This window comes from Ochotona curzoniae, unplaced genomic scaffold, assembly GCF_017591425.1.
Source record: "Ochotona curzoniae isolate NIBS_2020 unplaced genomic scaffold, NIBS_Ocur_1.0 scaffold_4505, whole genome shotgun sequence".
Lineage (NCBI taxonomy): Eukaryota > Metazoa > Chordata > Mammalia > Lagomorpha > Ochotonidae > Ochotona > Ochotona curzoniae.
The window spans coordinates 2,148,322-2,172,411 of record NW_024467118.1 but is presented as its reverse complement, the minus strand read 5'-3'; the positions used below and the strand labels follow the sequence as shown (position 1 = coordinate 2,172,411).

The following is a 24,090-nucleotide window of genomic DNA, read 5'->3' as shown; positions in this document are numbered from 1 at the left end:
CACTACCAGCTGCTCCTATTGCCTCCTGGGGACTGAGGTGTGTCCCGGGAAGGGCAGGATCGGAAGCTTCTGATTGCACAGTACAGGAAAGAAAAGGAGAAGGCAGGGTTATGTTCCTGGATTCCCCTCGGTTAACTGCTTCAGCCTTAAGAAGCCCAGCGTGTGGGTTCCGGGGGCAGTCTGTGTCTTGCTTGTCGCTTGGGCCTTGGGGAAACGTTAGTCCCATCAGCAGGAGCAGAAACAGGATCCATCCGCAGACACTGTCCCCTGTCTCAGATGCTCATGAGCCTGCTCAGAAGGTCGAGGTGTTCTGAAATGAACACACCTGCTCTGGATGCTGACGGGTCTCCAGCTTAGGTAACAGGAAGCAGTTGCGTAGCAGAATAATACTTCATACTTTGAGGAAACTTTATGGCAGGTCACCAGCGGGGTTTTCCTCATTCACATAGCATCTAGGAGCTGGGAAGGCGACCGTGGTTACCTTAAGAACCTCATTTACAGACTTCGTGCACGATTGGAAAGCAGGTAATTAGTGGATGAAAAATGAAAACATGTATTTGATCTTGTTCTGAGTTCCCAAGTGTATATCTCACTGCAGAATCAAATAGAAAGCTTCATTTGGACCCTTTACAATTCCTAACTAATTGGTTATGAATCACATAACCCAGAGGAAGGTTTGATACAATTAGACACTTCCATATTGCTGTGTGAAAACTGTTGAACTATTGAATCTCGCCTCAGTTCTTTTTGGGGAGCAGTGATCTGTGTCCGTAGCATACGACTGAGGTAACAGAGTGCGCTCAGCCTGGTAGGGTTTGTTTTTAATGTAAAAACTATAAAGTTACTTATTTCTGTTTCTAAATTCAGAGTTTTTGAAAATTTTGCATTTTTCAGACTTTAATATTGTTTACACAGTTGCGGGCTGCGTGCCTGTGGGCCTGTGATGCGGGCGGGAAGGGTTAGGTGTGGAGGCAGGTGGGTGTATCTGCGGGGAGAAGGGGCTGCTGCTGCTCAGCTCCAGCAGTGCACTGGGTGGGGGATGGCTCTTTGATGCCTTAGAGTCCACGGTGTGGGGAGGAGTGTTCTGAAGGTGTTACTTAAGTGGCTTTGTTACTCCTGAGAAGTTACTGGTTTTGTTGCTCTAGGGTTGAGAAAATCTTTCCAAAGTCTATTGGTTGATCACATCCACCTAGGACATGCTGCAGAGCTGGGCTGTAAGAACTGTCCTCTGAAGAGACAGTTGACATTCCCTGCTGGCCTAGATGAACTGGCCATCACGCCCTCCATGTGCATCTGGGCGTGCTGTCCAGTGCATGGGCATTTTCATGTGACCCACCTGCTGTGCAGTTTGCCTCGCCTTGCTAAGGGCAAGAGGCAGCATTAAATCAGAAATGCTGACAGAGGAGAATGAATTATCAAGTAACTTGAAGTCAAGTGCAAGTTGGGAACAATAGAACTTTACATGAGTAGTTCATCCTAATAGCTGAGTTAATTGACAGAACTAGAGGCTGAACAGACCGTGCAGTGTGTGTGGGCGCAGCTGGGGCTTGGGGAGCTTAAACCGATTGGATGTGAAGTTCTCCAGCTCTCAGTGACTTTGCGTTAGTGGACGTGCACTTAGTACTTCTCCTTCACTGTAGACGGATTACATCAACCTGTGCGGGAGTATTGTCACACAGAGTAAAGACTTACTTGTGTTTGAGAGGCAGCGTAGAGCTCTCCCTGCTGCTGGTTACTCCCCAGTAGCACCAGTTGGGGATGGTTGGGGCTTCTCCAGTCTCCCGCCGGAGGTCGTCGGCTGCCTCCCGGCACATGAGCAAGCGTGCGGTAGTTGGACCTGAAGCGGAGCAGCAGGAACTTGCGCTGACCCTCCCGAGTGGGTGACGTGATGGGCCGGTGCTCTGCGCTTTTCTTTAAGATTCACTTACTTGTTTGAAAGGCAGAGTGACACAGGAAGAGAGAAAACAATTTCCCCGATTGCCCACAGCGGCCGGGCCTGGGGCAGGCCGAGGCCAGGGCCTCGCGGGTCTCCCAGGCACGGGTCTCCCAGGTGCGTGGCAGCGGCCAGGATCCTGCCCGGGCGCGTCGGCAGGAAGCTTGACCCACTGCACAGCAGTGCCAGCTGCTGCGGAGGCTCTCCATCCCTCCAGCAAAGATGAACCAGGTGTGGGGGCACGCTGGGCAGTGCTGCCCTTCGGGAGCCTGTGTCCCATATCAGAGTGCCAAACCCAAGTGCTGGGTGCCCCACACTTTGAATGCAGCTCCCTGCTGACGTTCTGGGAAGGGCAGCAGCCCGGTGCTTCTGCCCCGAAGGGGAGCTGAGCTCCCGGCCAGACCCTGCCACACCCTGGCCGGTACGGGAATTTGGGAAGTGATCCAACAGATGGAAGTCTTTTCTTTGCCTTTCAAACAAATAAATCTTTCTTTTACTCGAGAGAGAGAAAGTCTTCCATCTGGTGATTCACTCCTCAAATGGCTGCCGTGGCCAGGGCTGGGCCACGCCGAAGCCAGGAGCTACTCTGCGGTTCCCACGTGGGGGCAAGGCCCAAGTGTTTGAATCGTCCTCCACTGCCTTCTCTGATACTGGAGTGCTGGAACACGAACCGGCACCCATATGGGATGCTGGCATTACAGGCTCTGCAGCCTACCTCACTGCTCCACAGTGCCAGCCCCAAATAAATTAATCTTTTCAATTTTAGTATATGTGCTTCCAAAGTGAGCAGCAAATAAATCATTGTTTAAAAATTATGCATCACGGGCCTGATGCAGTAGCCTAGGGGCTAGTCTTTGCCTTGCCAGGATTCCTTATGGGCACCGGTTTCTGTTTGACCGCTCCACTTCCCGTCCAGCTCCCTGCCCAGCTGCCCCGCTTCCCACCCAGCTCCCTGCCTGTGGCCTGGGAAAGCAGTGGAGGACGGCCCAGAGCCTTGGGACCTGCACCCGCGTGGGAGACCCGGGAGAAGCTCCTGGCTCCGGGCTTTGGATTCACTCAGCTGTGGCTCTTGGTGGCTGCTTGGGGAGCTGATTGAAGATCTTTCTTTCTCCTCTCTGTATATCTGCCTTTCAAATAAAACTGAATAAATATTTAGGAAAAAATTGTGCATTGAATACAAAAAAGAATTAACGAGATCTGCTATAGTATTGAGACTTACTAAGATCTCAGTGAGGCCCTGATCGATGGCTCAGAGGGTAAATGCTTGTCTTGCATGTGCCAGGATCCCATATGGGCATAGGTTCGTATCCTGGCTGCTTCACTTCCCATCCAGCTCCTGGCTTGTGGCTTGGGAATGCAGTAGAGGACGGCCCAAAGCCTTGGGAGACCCAGAAGAAGCTCCTGGTTCCTGGTTTTAGGTCGGCTCAGCTCCGGCCATTGCAGCCACTTGGGGAGTGAGCCAGCAGTTGGAAGATCTTTCTGTCTCTCCTCTCTATAAATCTGACTTTCCAATAAGAATAAGTAAACTTTTTAAAAAAAGATTTATTTATTTTTATTGGAAAGGCAGATTTACAAAGAGAAGGAGAGGCAGAGGAAGATCTTCTGTCTGCTGGTTCACTCCCTGTGTGGCCACAACAGCTGCAGCTGACTGACCTGAAGCCAGGAGCCTCTTCTGGGTCTCCCATGCAGGTGCAGGATCCCAAGACCTTGGGCTGTCCTCTGCTGCTTTCCCAAGCCACAGGCAGGGAACAAGATAGGAAGTGGCGCAGCAGGGACATGAACCAGCTGGTGCATGCAAGGCAAAGATTTCAGCATTAGGCTACCGCACCAGACCCAAAAGTAAGTAAATCTTAGAAGTAGTGGTCTTACCTGTAAGAAAAGTCATAGGATTCCGTCTAATTGTCACCAGAGCATATGTACTTACCAGTTTATGTCTGCCAGCTCGGCTAAGGAAAACCCGAGTTTCTACCCTTTATGCGGGGTGCCATGTGGAAGGAGCTCAGACCTCATACTGTTCCTTTTTATTACATTATGTTATTGTAAAAAGCAAGTTTGGGGTTGGTGTTGTGTTGTATCAGGTGAAGCTGCCTCTAGCCGCGGCATCCCATATTGATGCTAATTCGTTTGCTGGATGCTCCGTTTCCGGTCCAGCTCCCTGTTAATGTCCTGGGAAAAGTAGTGCAAGGTGGTCAAGTGTTTGAGCCCTTGCCACCCCGTGAGAGACCTGGAAGAGGTTTCTGGGATCCAGCTTGCCTACCCTGGCTGTGGCAGCCATCTGAGAAGTGAATCAGCTGCAAGATTGTCTCTGTAACTCTGTCAAATAAATAAGTTAAAAAAGGGAAAGTCTTAGTCATTTCTTTGATCTTGACACACTCCAAGAATGGGTCCGAGGAGCTGGTATTGTGGCACAACAGCTTCAGCCGCTCTCTGCAATGCCAGCACCCCACGTGGGATGCCCACGCTGTGTGCCTGCGGAAGCAGCAGGTCAGGCCCAAGTGCTGGGCCCCTGTAGCCGTTTAGGAAACCCAGATGAAGCTCCTGGGTCCTGAGTCTGGTCTGGCCCAGCTCTGGCTGTTGTGGCATTTCAAATTAAAATGATTTTCTGAAAAGCACTTCCAGCCTCATTTGTGGTGACTCCATTCCCAGGAGGCTGTTCCGCAGCAGTGTGGGTGGGTATAAACATGAGCTCGAAGGCCACAGAGCTGTCTGGAGTGTTTAGACCGAGAACGCAGGGTGGAGCTCCCGGAGGAGGTAGGATGGACTTGACCCTGTGCCCCAGGCCTTGTGAAACCTCTCTGGTCACGCTGCTTCTGTCTCCCTCCCCCTCCCCTTTCCGCTGGCACTCTGCCGGGGTTTACCAGAAGGCTGGTGTCAGCAGTGGTAGAGCCCGGAGTTGCTTCCCAGCAGGAGTTCCCAGTTCTGTCCCTTGAAATGGTCACCAGGACCCTTGACCTCTGTCTGTCAACGTGAGGTTTGCTTTGAAAGCACCAGCACACTGTCCCAAGCAGTCCTGGTGTTCTCCAACTCCAGGTTCAAGACGGGCCGTCTGTTAGCCCACTGCTGAGTCATCGCTCAGTCCAGGATGAAGATGGAGCCTCGTGCCGAGCGCCTGCCGTTTGCGGATCTGCCTCAGTGGCATGATCCACCTGACTAACTGAACACCCTTTCTCCAGGTCTGTCTCTTGGCCTTACCCCGCCAGCTCTCTGTCCTCCTGTGGCTTCGTCTGTTTCTGCTGCTGTGCTCTTCGACCTTTGACCTTACTGCTGGACCTTCCATGGTTACTTTGAGCTGTAGTGAAATTTTTCTGCTGAAATGGGTGACTGTCGCACGTGAAGGTTCCTTTTGGGCACACTGTATTATCACAAAATACTGCGATTAGCCTTTCATTTCCTAGCCGTGCGGAAGTGTTTCATCTGGTCTGCAGGCACACGGGCAGGGTGGGGCAGGGACCCTGTTGAAACGAATTCAAGAATTGTCTTTCCAACAAGAGACTATGTTGCCATCAGTGTTGTTGCTGAAGTTCCGAGCTGCCGGGAATCTGCCCCTCAGCTGCTCCGGCTGCTGTGACCCAAGAACTGATTTTTTTTTTCAAGATTTAATTTTTATTGGAAAGGCGGATATACAGAGAGGAGAGACAGAGAGGAAGATCTTCCGTCCGATGATTCACTCCCCAAGTGAGCGCAACAGCCGATGCTATGCTGATCCGAAGCCAGGAGCCTCTTCCGGGTCTCCCACGTGGGTGCAGGGTCCCAAAGCTTTGGGGCGTCCTCGACTGCTTTCCCAGGCCACAGGCAGGGAGCTGGAAGGGAAGCGGGGCTGCCGGGATTAGAACCGGCACCCATATGGGATCCCGGGCGTGCAAGGCAAGGACCTTAACCACTGCGCCATCATGCCGGGCCCAAGAACTGATTTTGAACCTGACTGTGGTCACGTGTGTGAGTGGCTGCTGGAATGGACAGTGGAACAACACGAAGGGGTGACACAGGCTAGGTGGAAAAGGCAATGCCGACGTCTATGTGTATGCGTGTACTTAACGTGTTGGGACCATCAGAGCATTTTAGGAAAATGGTGAGCAGTGCTCCGAAGTAGTAACAGTGACTTACATGCTGGAACGTGTAGCTTTGGTTTGGAGGTGCTCTGAGGCCAGGAGGCTGTGTGAGGCCGGGAGGCTGTGTGAGGCCGGGAGGCTGTGCGAGGCCGGGAGGCTGTGCGAGGCCGGGAGGCTGTGCGAGGCCGGGAGGCTGTGCGAGGCCGGGAGGCTGTGAGAGGCCGGGAGGCTGTGTGAGGCCGGGAGGCTGTACGAGGCCGGGAGGCTGTACGAGGCCGGGAGGCTGTACGAGGCCGGGAGGCTGTGTGAGGCCGGGAGGCTGTGCGAGGCCGGGAGGCTGTGAGAGGCCGGGAGGCTTGCGAGGCCGGGAGGCTGTGAGAGGCCGGGAGGCTGTGTGAGGCCGGGAGGCTGTGCGAGGCCGGGAGGCTGTGCGAGGCCGGGAGGCTGTGAGAGGCCGGGAGGCTGTGAGAGGCCGGGAGGCTGTGCGAGGCCGGACAGGGCGGCCTGCATTGTTGCCGTGGACCCACTGCGTACCTGGTTCTCAGTGCACTCTGGCGCCCCGAGGAGCTGTGCTGTGGAGAAAACAGGTCCCCCTAAAACCCGGGCTGCGTGGCACAGGGAGATGCTTTTTGAAATTCTCATGTAGAAAACTAAAATGTTCTGATAAGGGAGAAGCCCTGATCTGATGAGAACTACTTTATTATAAATGGTGATTTCATAGTTTTTAAAAGATAGTAAGGAGGTTGAGAGTATTTTATTTCCTAATAATTTATTCATCTGCGCAGCTGGTGCTGTGATGCAGCGGGTAAAGAAACCATCTGTGGTGCCAGCCTCCCGCATGGCGCTGCGTTGAGTCCCACTGCTCCGCTTCCCGTCCAGCTCCCTGCTGGTGGCCTGGGAAAGCAGCAGCAGGCACATGGGGACCCGGAAGAAGCCCCTGGCTTCACAGCAGTCCACCTTCAGCCATGGGGGCCGTTTGGGCGGTGAAACCAGTGGATGCAGGATTTCTCTTGTGTCTCCCTCGCTGTAACTTTGCCTTTCACATAGATGAAGAGAAGGGGCACGTGTGTGCTGTCTTAGCTGCTGACTCACCCCAGGGTGATGTGACCAGCGCTGGGCCGGAGCCAGGAGCTGCAGCCGAGAACCCAAACCAGCACTCTGGTGTTTTAACTGCTAGGCCAGATGCCTGTCAGCTAATATATTTTGAGTAATTACTGCTTCCCAGATGATCCTGCTAGTTGAGGAATCCGAGATTAAGCACATAGCAGTGGATAGTGGTAAAGCTGTTTGACATTTTGGGACGTGCAGAGGCCACACGATAAGTAGGTGTGCTTCTCATGTGCTCATTGCCACATTCTTGGGAGGATCTGAAGGGAGAGCAAGTGTATGCTTGTTTACGTAGGAGAACCTGAGTCCTGGGCACATAGTCCAGCTGTTGAGCAACGCAGGTGACAGTCCTGGCTATCTGCTAACACTTTGAGGGCAGAGCAAGAAGGTGAGACCGAAGCTCCAAGAACAGTCCAGACCTGCCATTGTGGTGCAGGGCAAAGCAAGCCGTCCAGAGGCTGGTGCTTCTGTGGGCCCCGAGACTGGTGTGCACTGAGGGCGCTGTGCAGGCGGGGCCCCCAGCACTGGTGTGCACTGAGGCCGCTGTGCAGGCGGGGTCCCCAGGACTGGTGTGCACTGAGGCCGCTGTGCAGGTGGGCCCCCAGGACTGGTGTGCACTGAGGCCGCTGTGCAGGTGGGCCCCCAGGACTGGTGTTTACTGAGGGCGCTGTGCCCGTGGGGCTCCCAGGACTGGTGTTTACTGAGGGCGCTGTGGGGGTGGGGGGCTGGTGTTTACTGAGGGCGCTGTGCCCGTGGGGTCCCCAGGACTGGTGTGCACTGAGGGCGCTGTGCGGGTGGGGGGCTGGTGTTTACTGAGGGCGCTGTGCCCGTGGGGCCCCCAGGACTGGTGTGCACTGAGGCCGCTGTGCCGGTGGGGCCCCCAGGACTGGTGTTTACTGAGGGCGCTGTGCCCGTGGGGCCCCCAGGACTGGTGTGCACTGAGGGTGCTGTGCCGGCGGGTAGATGGTCTGATGCCACAGAGCTAGAAGCTGCACTCCTGTTGTGCCCTCGCTGGGTCCTCTGCACTCTGCGTGTGTGGATTATAACCACCAGTGACCCCATGGATGTCAGCAGCTGCTCTAGGCCCTCTGTTGATCAGGTCTTAGCAAAGCCTCTATTGGGGTGATTGTACAGTGAGAACCCAGGCCAGCCTGGACGAGGTCACGTGGAGCTGGTGTGTTTGGCTTTATGTTGTATTTGCATACCATTTTAAAATCTATTTTTAAAAATGTTTAATGTGTACTTGAACAGCATGGTAACAAGGAGTGAGAGAGGGAGGAAAAATTTCAATTGATCTGCATCTGTTGGTTTACTCCCCCATGTGCCCACAAGCACAGGGGTAGGCCAGGCTGCATGCGGAATTCACGAGCTCCATCCTGGCTGCCATGGGCGTGGCAGGAACTCAGTTACTGAGCTGTCATTCCCTGCTTCCCATGATGCACGTCAGCAGGAGGTTGCTTGATCTTAGCCAAAAAGCTAGAAGTGATTTTTTGAAATGAGTTACAGAAAGAAAGATCTCCCATCCACTGGTTCACTCTCCAAGTGGCCACAAAGCCAGAACTGGGCTGACCGGGAGCCAGGCGCCTCCTTGTAGGTCTTCCACATGGAGGTGAGGGGCCCCAGAGACTTGGGCTGTTCTCCACTGCTTTTCCAGGCCACAAGCAGGGAGCTGGACAGGAAGTAGAGCTGCCAGCACATGAACTGGTGCCCATATGGGATGCTGGCATTGCAGGCAGAAGCTCAGCCTGCTACGGCACAGCACTGCCCCAGGAGGCTGGATCAGAGACAAGGGAGGTAGTCCCATGGTGGTCCCACGCCCACCTCGTCCTTTACCGTTAGCCTGCTTATGTCTTTGATGTTTATACTTAAAGTGGATTTTTTATAGGTAGTTTGTAGTTGAGTTTGCTGTTTTAAAATACGGTCTTTCTCTACCTTTTAAATGATACATTTAAATGATTTTCATTTATTATGATTACTGACAGCTATCAGAGTCTGTCCTCACATGATCCTGTATTGATTTCATGTAACTTGTAAGAACCATGTGGGGGCACTTCAGAAGGTCCATGGACAAGATGCGAGTTACTGGTTAATTTGTAAAGAATCTACATGTAGATTTTTTTTTTAAGATTTATTTATTTTTGTTGGAATGGCAGGTATACAGAGAGGAGGAGAGACACAGAGGAAGATCTTCTATCTGCTGGTTCATTCCCCAAGTGGCCACAACGGCCAGAGCTGAGGTGATCTGAAGCCAGGAGCCAGGAGCTTCTTCCGGGTTTCCCACATGGGTGCAGGGTCCCAAGGTTTTGGGCTCAATTGCTTTCCTAGGCCACCAGCAGGGAGCTGGATGGGAAGCGGGAGATTAGAACCAGCGCCCATACGGCAGCCCCGTGTGTACAAAACGAGGACTTTAGCCACTAGGCTACCACACTGGGCCCTACACATCGATTTTTAAAAATAATACCTTTCTAAAGACATCTCATATGCATCAATTTAAAATACTTTGGGGTGCTCACACTGGAACAGTAAAGGTTAAGTTACCTGTGGCACTGGTACCCTGTTTGAGCCCATTTGAATCCCAGCTGCTCCACTTCTGATCCAGCTCCCTGCTAAGCACCTGGGAGAGCAGCAGAGGGTGCCCGGCGTGCTAGGTCCCTCACGGGAGACCCAGGGAGGCTCCTGGCTTTGCGGCCCTGGCTGCTGCCGTCATCCGGAGAGCGAGCCAGTGGGTGGAAGGTCTGTGTCTTCTTTCTGTCTCTGACTCTACCTTGGGAACGAGTGAATGGGCACAGCGCTCGTCTTTCAGTTCCATTTCCCACAGACTTTGTGAGCACATCTAGTAGTAGCATCCTTATTTACTCCTGGTTTTTATGTTGCTGTTATCACACATTTTACTTATATATATGTGACAAATCCTATAATCTGTTGTTTTTGTTCAGTCAGATACTTAAAAAAAATTTTTTTTTTTAAATTTTATTAGGAAGATTTACAGAGAGGAGAGAGAGAGAAAAATCTTCCACTCACTGGTTCACTCCCAGGTGGCGTCAATGGCCAGGGCTGAGCCAGGCTGAAGCCAGGAGCCTCTCCCGGGTCTCCCACGTGGGTGCAGGGTCCCAAGGCTCTGGGCCGTCCTCACTGCCTTCGCAGGTCACAGGCAGGGAGCTGGGTGGGAAGTGGAGCAGCCAGGATGTGAACTGGTGTCCATATGGGATTCCAGTGATGCAAGACTAGGATTTGGCCCACTGAGCCATCCTGCTGGGCCCTAGCTGGTATCTTTTAAAGATGATTAAATAGTAAGACAAATGTGGCTGCCCTTTCTAGGTCCTTCTCTCTTTTTAAGCATTTCTACCATTACTTTTGCAGAGGCTGCGATAGCTTAGGACTGAGCCAGGACAAAGCCAGGAGCCAGGGGCTTCTAGGTCTCCCACATAGGGAACAGGGCCATCTTTCCCTGCTCTTCCCAGGCCATCAGCAAGGACCTGGGTTCAAGTAGAGTTGGGACTTGAAGCACTTCACCTTTCATGTAAATAAGAGTAAATGGTTAAAGTATATATATATGTATTCATACACACGCAAACACACACACACTCACACTCACACGATGCTTGGATGGCCTCTGTTCCCTTGGTCGTTGCTTCAAACCTGCATGGTCTCGGCTGCTCTCTGCTGATGCTACCAACTCGTCAACTCCAGGTGACAGCCGCAGGACCGGACGCATCGATGACCTTTCTGGTATCCTGAGAGCCAATTGGAATGATTTAGGGAAAAATTTCCACTTTGAGAGCTGGAAAATGTAGCCAGTAAAAGGAAAAATCTTTGGTGTAATTTTTCTGATTTTAAAAAAAAGGATTATTATTTATTTGAAAGGCCTGGCATGGTGGCTCTGTGGCTAAATCCTCACTTTGCACATGTCAGGATCTCATACGGGCACCAGTTCATGTCCCGGCTGCTCCACTTTCCATCCAGCTCCCTGCTTGTGGCCTAGGAAAGCAGTGGAGGACAGCACAAAGCCTTCGTATGCTGTACCTGTGTGAGAGACCCGAAGAGACTCCCTGGCTTTGGATCAGCTCGGCTCCAGCCATTGCAGCCACTTGAGGAGTGAACCAGCTGGTGGAAGATCTTTCTCTCTGCCTCTCCTTCTCTCTGTAAATCTGCCATTCCAATAAAAATAAACGCAGTAGGATCCCATATGGGCTCCAGTTCTAATCCCGGCAGCCCCACTTCCCATCCAGCTCCCTGCTTATGGCCTGGGAAATCAGTCGAGGACGGCCCACAGCTTTGGGACTCTGCACCCACGTGGGAGACCCTGAAGAGCTCCTGACTCCTGGCTTCAGATCGACGCAGTTCCGATTGTCGCAGTCATTTGGGGAGTGAATCATTAGACAGAGGATCTTCCTCTCTGTCTCTCCTCCTCTCTGTACATCTGACTTTGCAGTAAAAATAAATAGATTTAAAAAAAAAAATATCTTTAAAAAAGAAGAAGAAGAAAAGGAATGACAGGGTGAGAGAAGGAGAGAGATCTTATCTTCTGGTTCCTCTGCAAGTGACTAGGCAGCCAGTGCTGTGACTGCAGCCAGCTGCCTCAGTCATCGGTGTGTCCTGTGCTGGTCTGTGTGCTGTGACTGCAGCCAGCTGCCTCAGTCATCGGTGTGTCCTGTGCTGGTCTGTGTGCTGTGACTGCAGCCAGCTGCCTCAGTCATCGGTGTGTCCTGTGTTGGTCTGTGTGCTGTGACTGCAGCCAGCTGCCTCAGTCATCGGTGTGTCCTGTGCTGGTCTGTGTGCTGTGACTGCAGCCAGCTGCCTCAGTCATCGGTGTGTCCTGTGCTGGTCTGTGTGCTGTGACTGCAGCCAGCTGCCTCAGTCATCGGTGTGTCCTGTGCTGGTCTGTGTGCTGTGACTGCAGCCAGCTGCCTCAGTCATCGGTGTGTCCTGTGCTGGTCTGTGTGCTGTGACTGCAGCCAGCTGCCTCAGTCATCGGTGTGTCCTGTGCTGGTCTGTGTGCTGTGACTGCAGCCAGCTGCCTCAGTCATCGGTGTGTCCTGTGCTGGTCTGTGTGCTGTGACTGCAGCCAGCTGCCTCAGTCATCGGTGTGTCCTGTGCTGGTCTGTGTGCTGTGACTGCAGCCAGCTGCCTCAGTCATCGGTGTGTCCTGTGCTGGTCTGTGTGCTGTGACTGCAGCCAGCTGCCTCAGTCATCGGTGTGTCCTGTGCTGGTCTGTGTGCTGTGACTGCAGCCAGCTGCCTCAGTCATCGGTGTGTCCTGTGCTGGTCTGTGCGCTGTGACTGCAGCCAGCTGCCTCAGTCATCGGTGTGTCCTGTGTTGGTCTGTGTGCTGCCCGGGCACACACAAGCAGAAGCTGGGTGCGTCAGCCGGGCAGAAGGGGAAGCCTCATACAGGACCCCTAGGTGGGTCAGGCAGGAGGGGAAGCCTCATACAGGACCCCTGGGTGGGTCACCCAGCAGGAGGGGAAGCCTCATACAGGACCCCTGGGTGGGTCACCCAGCAGGAGGGGAAGCTTCATACAGGACCCCTGGGTGCGTCAGGCAAGAGGGGATGCCTCATACAGGACCCCTGGGTGGGTCAGGCAGGAGGGAAAGTGCTCATACAGGACCTCTGGGTGGGTCAGACAGGAGGGGATGCCTCATACAGGACCCCTGGGTGGGTCAGGCAGGAAGGGAAGCCTCATACAGGACCCCTGGGTGGGTCAGGCAGGAGGGGATGCCTCATACAGGACCCCTGGGTGGGTCAGGCAGCCGGGCAGGAGGGGAAGCCTCATACAGGACCCCTGGGTGGGTCACCCAGCAGGAGGGGAAGCTTCATACAGGACCCCTGGGTGGGTCAGGCAGGAGGGGAAGCCTCATACAGGACCCCTGGGTGGGTCACCCAGCAGGAGGGGAAGCCTCATACAGAATCTCAGCTTCATGGGCAGAGGCTTCACCCAAGGGCCCCACAACAACCCCTTTATCTGATTTCTACAACTCAGAAGATACTATAATAATGAAGTTTTTTTTTTTTCAAAGAAGAAAAAAAGCCAGATGTACATTAGTGACACATTGGACAAGTACTTTCCTACAGCAGACTTAAAATGTTCTTTATGTTTGATGTATGTAAAATTTGTTACATGTTATATATCAAAGGTAGGAATCTTGGTCTTAAACCCATGGAAAGAGTTTTGCTTTCTGCCTTGATGTGCGTACTAATAGTGTTTAGTTTAAGTTTCTTTGGGGTGGCCCTCTGCTGTCTGTCTGTCTGGTGGCCCTCTGCTGTCTGTCTGTCTGGTGGCCCTCTGCTGTCTGTTTTTTCTTTCATCTCGTTTTCCTTGCCTTCAGCTTTTTCTTTTCTCAGTGATATAAACTAATCAGAATTCTGCCATAGACTATTGTGATTTAATAATTCCATTGTTGGATCCATTTGCCATATCCGACGTGCGTTAATTTAGAGTAACAGTAATAAAGTTCTCTATCACAGATAATCAGAAATTCAGCCTAGGTTGGAAATAACACAGTTGGAATAGTAAGGTAACATGAGTCTAAGACAAATTTGTTCTTTACCTTAATTTTTATGAGATTGTCGCTGGCGTATTACATTTGTAGTGATACAAAATAAGGGATTTACCAGTATCTAACTTAAGGAGCTCCTTGTTAACCTCTGTTTTGATGTGGTTACCACTCACTCAGCTACTCCAGTTGTGTTACACTTGGAGATGAGCTCACGGTGTGTTTCAGCCTGGCAGGTACGCTCGTGACCTGTCCGCCTCCCGACACAGCCCTGCAGCATCCAACCCAAGGAGCACGTCAGCTTTGAATTCTTCTTCTTTTTTTTTTTTTTTTACTAAAATTAGTTTAAAATATCAAAAGATTATGGGAAAAGGAAGCAATTTTCTTTTTTATTTTTTTTTAAAGATTTATTTTTATTATTTTTTCATTGGAAAGGCGGATATACAGAGAGGAGAGACAGAGAGGAAGATCTTCCGTCCGATGATTCACTCCCCAAGTGAGCGCAACGGGCCGATACTATGCCGATCCGAAGCCAGGAGCCTCTTGCGGGTCTCCCACGCGGGTGCAGGGTCCCAAAGCTTTGGGCCGTCCTCGACTGCTTTCCCAGGCCACAGGCAGGGAGCTGGAAGGGAAGCGGGGCTGCCGGGATTAGAACCGGCGCCCATATGGGATCCCGGGCGTGAAAGGCGAGGACCTTTAACCACTTGCGCCACCGCGCCGGGCCCAGGAAGCAATTTTCTAAGTTCTCAAAGATTTTCAATAAAGAACAGCTTATTTGATTTTTTTTCTTTTTGTCAAAAGATCTGTAATTTAATGTATACTTGTATATAACAGTTTGTTTCTCTTTTGTAGGTTCTGCCAGAAACTTCCATTTGGCCTCAATGTGAAATCAGAGTAGAAGATTCCGTCCGCGTGTATGTCGCTGCGGGAGCCCTGGGTCATGTCTGAAGAGGGAGGCCGTGCTCCCGACAGCTGAGTGCCAGCCCGGCCGAAATCCATGCTGCCCCTCGAGGTGCAGCGTCTCCCCGCCTCCCCGGAGTGACGAGCCCCACGCAGCCGCACGCAGCCGCCGCAGAGCGTGCCGTGCGCCCTAAGAATGTCGGCTACCTAGACTCATGCGCCCTGACTGTCCACTTGTGGATGCTCTGCCATCTGAAAGCTCCTCACGTCCTTCCCGGGGCCCTGTGTGTGCTGCTGAGATGTCTCTGCTTCATGCCTTGGGCCCCGTGCAGACCTGGCTGGGACAAGAGCTCGAGAAATGTGGCATCGATGCCATGATCTACACACGCTACGTCCTCAGCCTGCTGCTGCACGACGGCTGCGACTACGACCTACAGGAACAGGTACCCGACAGTCCGTGATGGCGCTCTCTGCCAGAGGGCAGAACGTTCTCCAGAACGTGCCCCATGTGGGCGGTACTGACTGACCTGGCCAGACACAGGTGTGAGTGAGGTGTGCCGTTCGGTACAGTCAGCTCAGTTCCTTCTGCCTCGGCCAGGCACTCTCTGTGTCCCTTGCAGTTGGGCTTGTCAGGGAACTGACCGCTGGCCGCCCTGGAGCAGTGCCCCAGAGGCTTGGTTCTGGCTCTTACACAAGTGAGAGGCTGTGACACTTAAACACTGAGTCAGCTGTCCTTATTCTGAAGTTTAAGACTACGTTTTATCTTCAAGAATGAAGTTACACAGCTTGTTAATTACAATGACAGGATAGGAGGTTTGGGAAGGCATGTAACTTTGCTGTAAGTCCAGGTCCGTCATTGTGCTTCTTGTTTGAGTGAACGACCTGCCAAACGCAGTTCTTGGGGAGAATGTCAACTTTGGTCTGACTATCCAGGACCAAGTACAGTGTGACATGCCGGAGGGGAGTCACCAACAGTGAATGGACTGGCTCTCTGGTTGTCCCTCTCAGAATTCCATGTGGAATCTTGGCGTGTTTCTGGACCATTGGTGGCAAGAAGGGGTATTTTGTGGACAGTGCTTGTGGTTTTAAGCCATTGTCACCAACATTGAAGGGAACAACAAGGATTGATTTGCAAACCACAAAAATGGCCTGCAAGTTTGATGGCCAGTGGGCACTGAGGGCTCGCCAGGCACTTCAGCATTCCTCAGGGTTGGTCTTGTAGTTGCCAGCTGCAGACAGCGGCATCGCGCCTCCCCTCACACGTTACTCCTTCGTTGGGAGATTCCGGCCATGTAGAGTCTCGAGGAAAGTGACTTAGGATCTAATAATTAGATGTGTTTGCACATAGAAGTTTCCTTATCGTCATTTTTCTAGTAAGCGTAGAGTTTTTTTTTTTTTTAATTTATATATTTGAAAGCCTGAGTTACAGAGAGAAAGGAGAGAAAGAGAGCGAAGTCTTCCATCCACTGTTTCATTTCCCAAATGGCCCTGATGGCCAGAGCTAGACCAGTCTGAAGCCAGGAGTCAGAATCTTCTTCTGGGTCTCCCACGCGCAGGGGCCCAGGTATTTGGGCCATTTTCTGCCTTCCCAGGTGCATTAACAGGGGGGTGGATGGGAAATGGAGCACTCAGGACTTGAACTGGTACCCATATAGGATGCTGGAGATGCAGTTAGATGCTTAACCTGGCCCCAGCACTGGCCCCAGATGTACTTCTATAGGGACAAGTAAAATAAAACCTACAGTCATGAAATAACTTCTGCTTTCAGAAATGAAGATGCTTCCTGAAGTTCAGAAATTGTATGCTTTAGTTGTAAACACGTGCTCACAGCAAATGAATATTTATTAGGGGTTTAATATAGCTTTTCATTTCTTTGCATATATTAGCCATTTCACTCTAGCATATCCAATGAACACAAACATAAAGACTGAACTAAGACCTGAATGCCTGCACTCACTCAGTGGCTGTGCCCCTGTCTCTTGGCAGATGGAGTCAGGCAGCGTGAGGACTCTGCGTGTCTGCAGCTTGTGCTTGGTCTCCCTCAGAGTTCCGGCTCACTTCGGGCGAGTGAGCATGTGACAAGCCCTCGAATGCTTCTTCATGGAACCCAAGCGTAGAGTGCTCAGGAGCAGAAACTGACAGTGACACTCATTTCAGGAAGACAGTTAACCCCGTGTTACTTTTCCCTGCAGTTATGGTCACTTTTTGTTTTTTTAACATTTATTTGTTTGAAATAGTTGCGAAGAGAGAAAGACAGAAAGAGAGCTTTTATCCACTGGTTCACTGCCCAAATAGCTGGACAGTCTGAAGCCTGGAGCTCGGAGCTTCTTCCACTTCTCCCGAATGGGCGCAGGGACCCAAGCTCCTGGGCCACCGTCCACTGCTTTCCCAGGCACTTTGGCAAGGAGCTGGTTTGGAAGTGGAGCAGCTGGGACACACACTGGCCCCTTTATGGGATGCTGCATCATGAGCAACAGCTTCAGCCACTGCACGCTGTGCTGGCCCCAGGGTCACCTTTAAAGGTTAGAAACATGCACTATGCACAGTTCAGGGCCAAGGACGGCCTCGGCGTGGCCCCACAGTGCAGTGAAGGCCTCGCCTGGCAGGGCCAAGGACAGCCTCGGCGTGGCCCCACAGTGCAGTGAAGGCCTCGCCTGGCAGGGCCAAGGACAGCCTCGGCGTGGCCCCACAGTGCAGTGAAGGCCTCGCCTGGCAGGGCCAAGGACGGCCTCGGCGTGGCCCCACAGTGCAGTGAAGGCCCCGCCTGGCAGGGCCAAGGACGGTCTCGGCGTGGCCCCACAGTGCAGAGCTGACCCCTGTGTGTGCTGGGCTGAGCGCCTGGCCTTGGCTCCCCTTCTGGGTGTCCTGGGATCTCCATCCAGCCCCTGCTTGCACTTAGATAGCTTGAAGGCTGCTGTTCAACCCTGGTCGTATGTCCTGCATCCAGTATGTCACTTTTCCAAGTCTTAGTTAAAATACACACATGAAAACTCTTGGACTTTGAAGCCAACTTTGTGCCTGGACTTGGTCTCAGCTGTGCAGCTGGGCAGACCATGCCCTTGATGGAGGCAGAGTAGCCAGGCGGCTTCACCTGTGGACCTCTGGCATGGCATGTCAGTGTGTGCTTACAGAGAGCAGCTTTTTTATTTCCCTAACTTTCTTCTTGCATTCTGTCTTTCCTCTCTTTTGCCACAATCACTGTGTCCTGACGAGTAGTCTTGGTTCATCAGGAATTCACTGATCTTTGTTGTTGTTGAAGATTTGTTTATTTGTATTGGAAAGGCAGAGTCACAGAGTAAAGCAGAGACAATAAGAAAGATCTTCCATTTCCTGGTTCACTTCTCAAGGGATGCAGCAGTCAGAGCTGGACCTATCTGAAGCCAGGAGCTGGGACTTCCTCCAGGTCTGCCATGCAGGTGTATGGGCTAAGGCCCTGGGCCGTCCTCTCCTGCTTTCCCAGGCCACAGCAGGGAGCTGGATGGGAAGCGGGGCAGTGCTTCTATGGGATGCCAGGGCTTCAAGATGGAGAATTAGCCTGTTGAGACACCATGCTAACCCCTGTTGATTTTTTTTTAGATGATTTTTTTCCTCATTTTTTCCCCATTATTCAAAACCCAGGCCAACTTTGTCCACATTTGATGATTTCCAGTGACAGCAGTGTCCCCTCCCAACAGGAGCGTATTCCTAGCGGAGAGTTCTGTGTCCTGCCTGATGGTGACATCCCCTGGGCGGAAACCGCGGGCTTTCATCTGGAGAATTGTTAGTGTTTTCTCGTGCGGTGCTTCCACGTGTCAGATTAACAGAACTCTGTACTCGTCATTTGGTCTCCTGTGGGTAACGCTGTCACGTTCGCTCTGTTTCTGTCTTGGCTTCTCTCCATGCCCACCTGTGAATAAATCAGTGTGTGTAAGTAAGGACTCGCTCCTGGATAGCCACAGGACGACTCACGTCCATGTGGGCTCTAGCACGCAGGCAGTACCCAGCAGTGTTCTCGCTGCAGTGCACTGTCATCTCAGCCTGTGTCGTCAGCTTGACCTGTCACATGTGTGTAATCTAATCTAGAATAGTTCTGTGTTGTTCCCTCGTGTCCTGTGACATGGATACTTTTGGAGAGTCCAGGCCAGTTTTTTTCCAAAATGCCTCTGACTTGGGGTCTCCTGGATGCTTCTTTGTATTTAGACTGCTCATGGTGAGGACAGTCGAGTTCCCTTGGCGGGGAGGTTTCCTTCTTAGATGTTGCGTCAGATGGTACGTCCAGCGGTCCATTTGGTTGTTGGTGGTCCTTCCCTTGTAGCCAGCGAGTGCAGGGAGAGTGGCTGTTGCGCTGGCTGCATCCGTGGTTCCAGCCTGAAGCAGCTGCTGCTGTGGCGTGCTGTAGTTACCCCTGTATGTGCTGCTGTAGCACCTTCTTCCAGTCAGCAGCCTGAGCCCGGCACCGCGGCAGAGCAGTGTCAGGCCGTTGCCTGGGATGCTGCTGTCCCGTACAGCACGGGGTCGAGTCCCACATGTTCCACTTCAGTCCAGCACCCTGCTAACATGTCTGGGGACACACAGCGGAAGATGGCCAGAGTGCTTGGGCCTTCTGCCATCCACGTGGGAAACCTGGCTGGAGTTTCTGGCTCCTGGCTTGGACCCCAGCCAACTCTAGCTGCCCTAGCCGTTTGAGGAGTCACCAGTGAGCAGAAGGGCCCTTTGTCTGTCACTCTGCCTCCAAGCAGGACAGACAGACATGGCCCCTGTAGCCTTTCTGGACATTACCGTGACGCAGTTGGGCTGACAGAGTCCAGTGGCAGTTACTTCTATTTCTTTGTCACATGTTGACTAGCTTTAAAAAAATGGTAATTTGGGGAAGTTAAAGTAAAAAATCAGGGCTGGAGCAGTGGTTCAACAGGCTGATTCTTTGCCGACCAGTGCTCCCTCTGGGTGCTGATTGTGTCCTGGCTGCTCCACTTCCCATTCAGCTCCCTGCTGTGACCTGGGAAGGCAGTGGAGGACGGCCCAGAGCCTTGGGGTCCTGCACCCACGAGGGAGACCTGGAGGAGGCTCCTCGCTTTGGGTCAGCTTGGCTGTGGCCATTGCAGCCGTTTGGAGAGTGAACCAGTAGGTAGAAAATCTGTGTGTGTGCCTTTCTCTGTATATCTGCCTTTCCAATAAATAAATCTTTTTTTAAAAGTAAGAATCGGGCCCGGCGCGGTGGCGCAAGTGGCTAAGTCCTCGCCTAGCACGCCCGGGATCCCATATGGGCGCCGGTTCTAATCCCGGCAGCCCCGCTTCCCTTCCAGCTCCCTGCCTGTGGCCTGCGAAAGCAGTCGAGGACGGCCCAAAGCTTTGGGAACCTGCACCCATGTGGGAGACCCGGAAGAGGCTCCTGGCTTCGGATCGGCATAGTATCGACCCGTTGCGCTCACTTGGGGAGTGAATCATCGGACGGAAGATCTTCCTCTCTGTCTCTCCTCTCTGTATATCCGCCTTTCCAATGAAAAAATAATAAAAATAAATCTTTAAAAAAAAAAAAATAAGTAAGAATCATTTGATAATACATATAAGTAAAATGACCTGGATTTGTTCACCAAAAGTATAATGTGGAAAGATTCTACATACAACTAAGAGGTTAGTATTTTTTAAACTTCCACATTTGTTGATTGGTTAATTTGTGTATGAAAGTGCTAACCTATTTGCTGAAATTTCTTTTAGTTAAATTCTGAATTGTTTGGGTTTCTTGCAACTAAAGCATATATATATATATTTTTTTAAAGATTTATTTTTATTATTTTTTCATTGGAAAGGCGGATATACAGAGAGGAGAGACAGAGAGGAAGATCTTCCGTCCGATGATTCACTCCCCAAGTGAGCGCAACAGTCGATGCTATGCCGATCCGAAGCCAGGAGCCTCTTGCGGGTCTCCCACGCGGGTGCAGGTTCCCAAAGCTTTGGGGCGTCCTCGACTGCTTTCCCAGGCCACAAGCAGGGAGCTGGAAGGGAAGCGGGGCTGCCGGGATTAGAACCGGCGCCCATATGGGATCCCGGGCGTGCAAGGTGAGGACCTTAACCACTTGCGCCACCGCGCCGGGCCCAAGCATATATATATTTTTAACAGTGTCAGAGCTGGTATGTTTGAAATTAATGAAGCCAAGCATTTTCCTACACACTTGGGGATCACCCTGAATAAAAACCTTAGCTGTAGAATTAAGCTTAAAACTATTTCCTGTCAGGTTTAAAATTATTTCATGTTAAAAGAAATGCAAGATTTTATACCTTAGCAATATGAGACTGAAAGTAGGAGTTAGTGCTAATGATAGGTATATAAATTTACTTCTTTTTAGTCTGCCATCTTAGTGTTTTTATATGTAGAATCTTTCCATAGAATAGATTCTGGGGCCCAGCAAGATGGCTCAGTAGCTAAATCCTCACCTTGCAAGCTGCAGGATCCCATATGGGTGCTGATTTGTGTTCTAGCTGCTCCACTTCCCATCCAGCTCCTGGCCTGTGGCCTGGGAAAACAGCAGAGGATGGTCCAAAGCCTTGGGACCCTGCATCCAAGTGGGAGACCCCAAAGAAGCCTCTGGCTTTGCATCAACTCAGCTCTGGTCGTGGAGGCCACTTGGGGAGAAAGGTGGAAGATCTTTCTCTTTTTCTTTCAGTGTGTAAAGTTGCCTTTCCTATATAATTAAATCTTTTTTTTAAACATAAAAAGAACAGAGATTCTGTGTATAAATATTTCTGGGGCGGATGCTGAGGGCGTATCAGTTAAATTCCCACCTGGGGCCCGGGCATCCCACATGAACACCTGTTCGTGTCCTGGCTGCTCCGCTTCCCAGCCAGCTCCCTGCTAAAGTGTCTGGGAAAGCAGTGGAATCCTTGGGCTCCTGCACACACGAGGGAGACCTGCTAGATGCTCCTGGCTCCCAGCTTACAGCTTGCTCGGCTGTAGCACCAGGGCCATGTGTGGAGTGAGTCAGCAGACGGATTGTCTCTCCGTCCTTTCTTTTTAACTCTAACTTCCAAATACATAACTAACCTTTAAAAAAAAAAAAACCAGAACTTCTCGTTTTGACCCTGTTAAGTGAAATGTGAGTGCTCAGGTTGTGTGTGGCTGACCTGGTCAGCTCAGGTCTGTGCAGAGGGGCCTGGCCCGGCGGCAGCAGGGGTGTCAGCTGTGTCCTCACAGGAGGAAGAAGGGATGCCATGTGCAAGGTAGCAGAAGAGAGTGTGGCAAGAGAGCCAGTGAAGGGCAGCAGGAGGCAGTTCTGAGGAAGCTGATGTGCTAGAGGAGGGCCTGGAGATGTGGTCTCACGCCGCACGGCATGCAGGGCCCGACAGCGCTGTGCAGGCTGGCATGGCTGCCTTGGAGGCTCAGCCGGGGAGAACACCAGTGTGGTCCAGGATCGTGGGGAAACAGTGGGTGGAGCCTAACTGTCCTTGTTAGTCTGGAGCTACTGAGTTTTTTTAATAAATATTTTTGAGACTGTGTTGCCATCTGCTGGTTCACTGCCCAGAGGCCTTAAAGGCCCAGAGAGGCAGCCCAGGCCTCCAGCAATGGGCAGAGACACGAACGCTTGTGCCGTCTCTGCCGCCTGCCAGAGCTTGCCTTGGCAGTGCCCGGTGACTGGCATCAGACAGGGAGTGCGTCTGTCCTTGCTGTACATGGCAGGATATGCTCGCTTCTCTGCCCGCCGGGAGCCCACGCCCGGAAGCCCCTCCCAGCGAGGGGCAGCTCCTCGTGGGGCGAGAGGCCAGCAGACTCATCACTCCGTGCGTTCCCGTTCCCAGCAGATGGGGGACCCCTACACTGTGCGCAGCAGAAACTGAGTCAAGGGCCCCTTCCCTGGATGTCCTTGTGGTCCGAGGGATGGAGTCAGCTGCTAGGTGTCCAGACAGCTGGGCCTGGAGATAGAGCTGGTGCTCATGCCACCGGCCACATCAGCCTTGGGCCACTCAGGGCCTGCTCACAGGAAGGTGTGGGGAGCCGCAGCCGAGCAGCTGTCCGTCTCCCTGTTGGTGGAAGGCAGGACAAGGCCTCGGCCGAGCTCCAGCTCCGGGCTCCTGCTCCTCAGTGCCCCTCGGCATCCCTGCGGGATGTGGCCTGCCACGCCTCCAGCAACGTCCGCTTGCTCGTCTGCAAGATGACAACTGACAGACAGATCCCACCGGGGTTTACAGTTCCCAGTGACTGCCTGGCACAGGCACAGTAAGTGTGTAGTTGTGGGCTTAAACTTACACAGAGTAGAAGACTAAAGAGATACAAAATTATTAACATAGAAACATTTTGGGTCTTTGTAAATTATACTATTTTTAAAGCTGGTTATTCAGTGTTATTAAATGTAGATTAAATAATGAGAGGTTCACACAACACTTGAGGCAAGGCAGAAAACAGAACAAGGGAGCTCTCAAATGAAGGTGAAGAACAGGGTACAAAACCCTAAATGCAGTGTGCTGTTGCTTGGCGCTTCTGCTACAAATGTGAAGTTTCTTAATTCAACCACAGGGCTGGATAGCACTTGTGTGCAAAGTGTACTGTGCTGTAAATCTTTCTAACTAGCATGGTTTGACTCACGTAATATTCCATGTGGTCTCCTGTTTTGTCAGAAGACAAGAACGGAGGCCGGGTGTTTGCTGTAACAGTTCGCAGCGCGGCCCTGCCACGTCTCTTGTTGGTGGCCTTGGGTCAAGTGCTGGCTCCACGGCTGAGTCAGGCTTTTCCGTAGGCGATGGCTCTGACGGGCGGGGCCTGCCGTGTGAGAGACACTGGCAGTGTCAGCGCTAAGCTCGGTGTGGTCCAGCCCCTGGTGCTGCAGAGCGAGCCAGCGGGCAGGAGAGCTCTCAGGTTTTTGTTTCTTTCTGTCTGCCTTTCAAATGAAATAAATACAGTATGTTTCAAAGTGAAACCGCAGGGCCAGTGTTGTGGTACAGATGCCCACCTCTCAGTCGGTGTCACTAAGACCTGGCTGCTGCTCCACCTGTGTGTGTGTCTGTGGCCCCCATTTATATAAACTCTGCCTTCCAAATTAAAACAAACAGATAAGCCCCTTTTAAAGAAGTAAAATCCTGGGACTGGGCTTGTAACGAGTAGGTAATGCTAGCACTCCATGTGAGCAGAGTTTGGGTCCTGGCTCACCAACCTTCCATCTAGCTCTCTGCTCATGTGCCTGGGAAAGCAGCGGCTGGTGGCCCAAGTGCTTGGTCCTGGCTGCCCAAGTGGCTCAGCCCCGGCCACTGCAGCTATTTGAAAAGTGAACCAGCAGATGGAGGACCTGGCTGTCTCTCTCTGACTTCGGTGTTCAAGCAAATAAAATTAGATTTTTAATGGGTTCCTTATTTCCCCATGAATTTGCAGTGGACATACTGCCATTCTAGAATGCAGCGTTTGCAGGGCTGGACAGAGAGCACGGCTGACTTACATATCTCTACACTTCACTTGAGACACATTCACTCAGTTTTCACTTTAGAGTAATTAAACTACAACATATTCACATGCTGAAATGCAAAAATCAAGGAAAGAATGCAGCAGAATATTATAAATGCTTTTTAAGCATTTGGTATGTTCAATTAAACTCATTCTTACAGATTAATGTTAACATTGGGCAATATCTGATCATGTGAAGACATT

General features: G+C 51.8%; 1 protein-coding gene across 3 annotated transcripts in view; it reads left to right on the top strand.

Annotated features, from left to right (window-relative positions):
• Positions 1-24,090, top strand: part of KIAA0232 (KIAA0232 ortholog) — a 68,838-nt gene that overhangs the window by 14,035 nt on the left and 30,713 nt on the right. For 2 of the 3 annotated variants that reach the window (XM_040966480.1, XM_040966482.1), the window contains exon 2: positions 14,436-14,926. In XM_040966480.1, the coding sequence (XP_040822414.1) occupies positions 14,699-14,926 (228 nt within the window). In that variant the 5' untranslated portion in view covers positions 14,436-14,698. Of the gene's footprint in view, positions 1-14,380; positions 14,927-24,090 lie in introns of those variants that run through there. The other variant, XM_040966481.1, reaches the window with a different exon arrangement.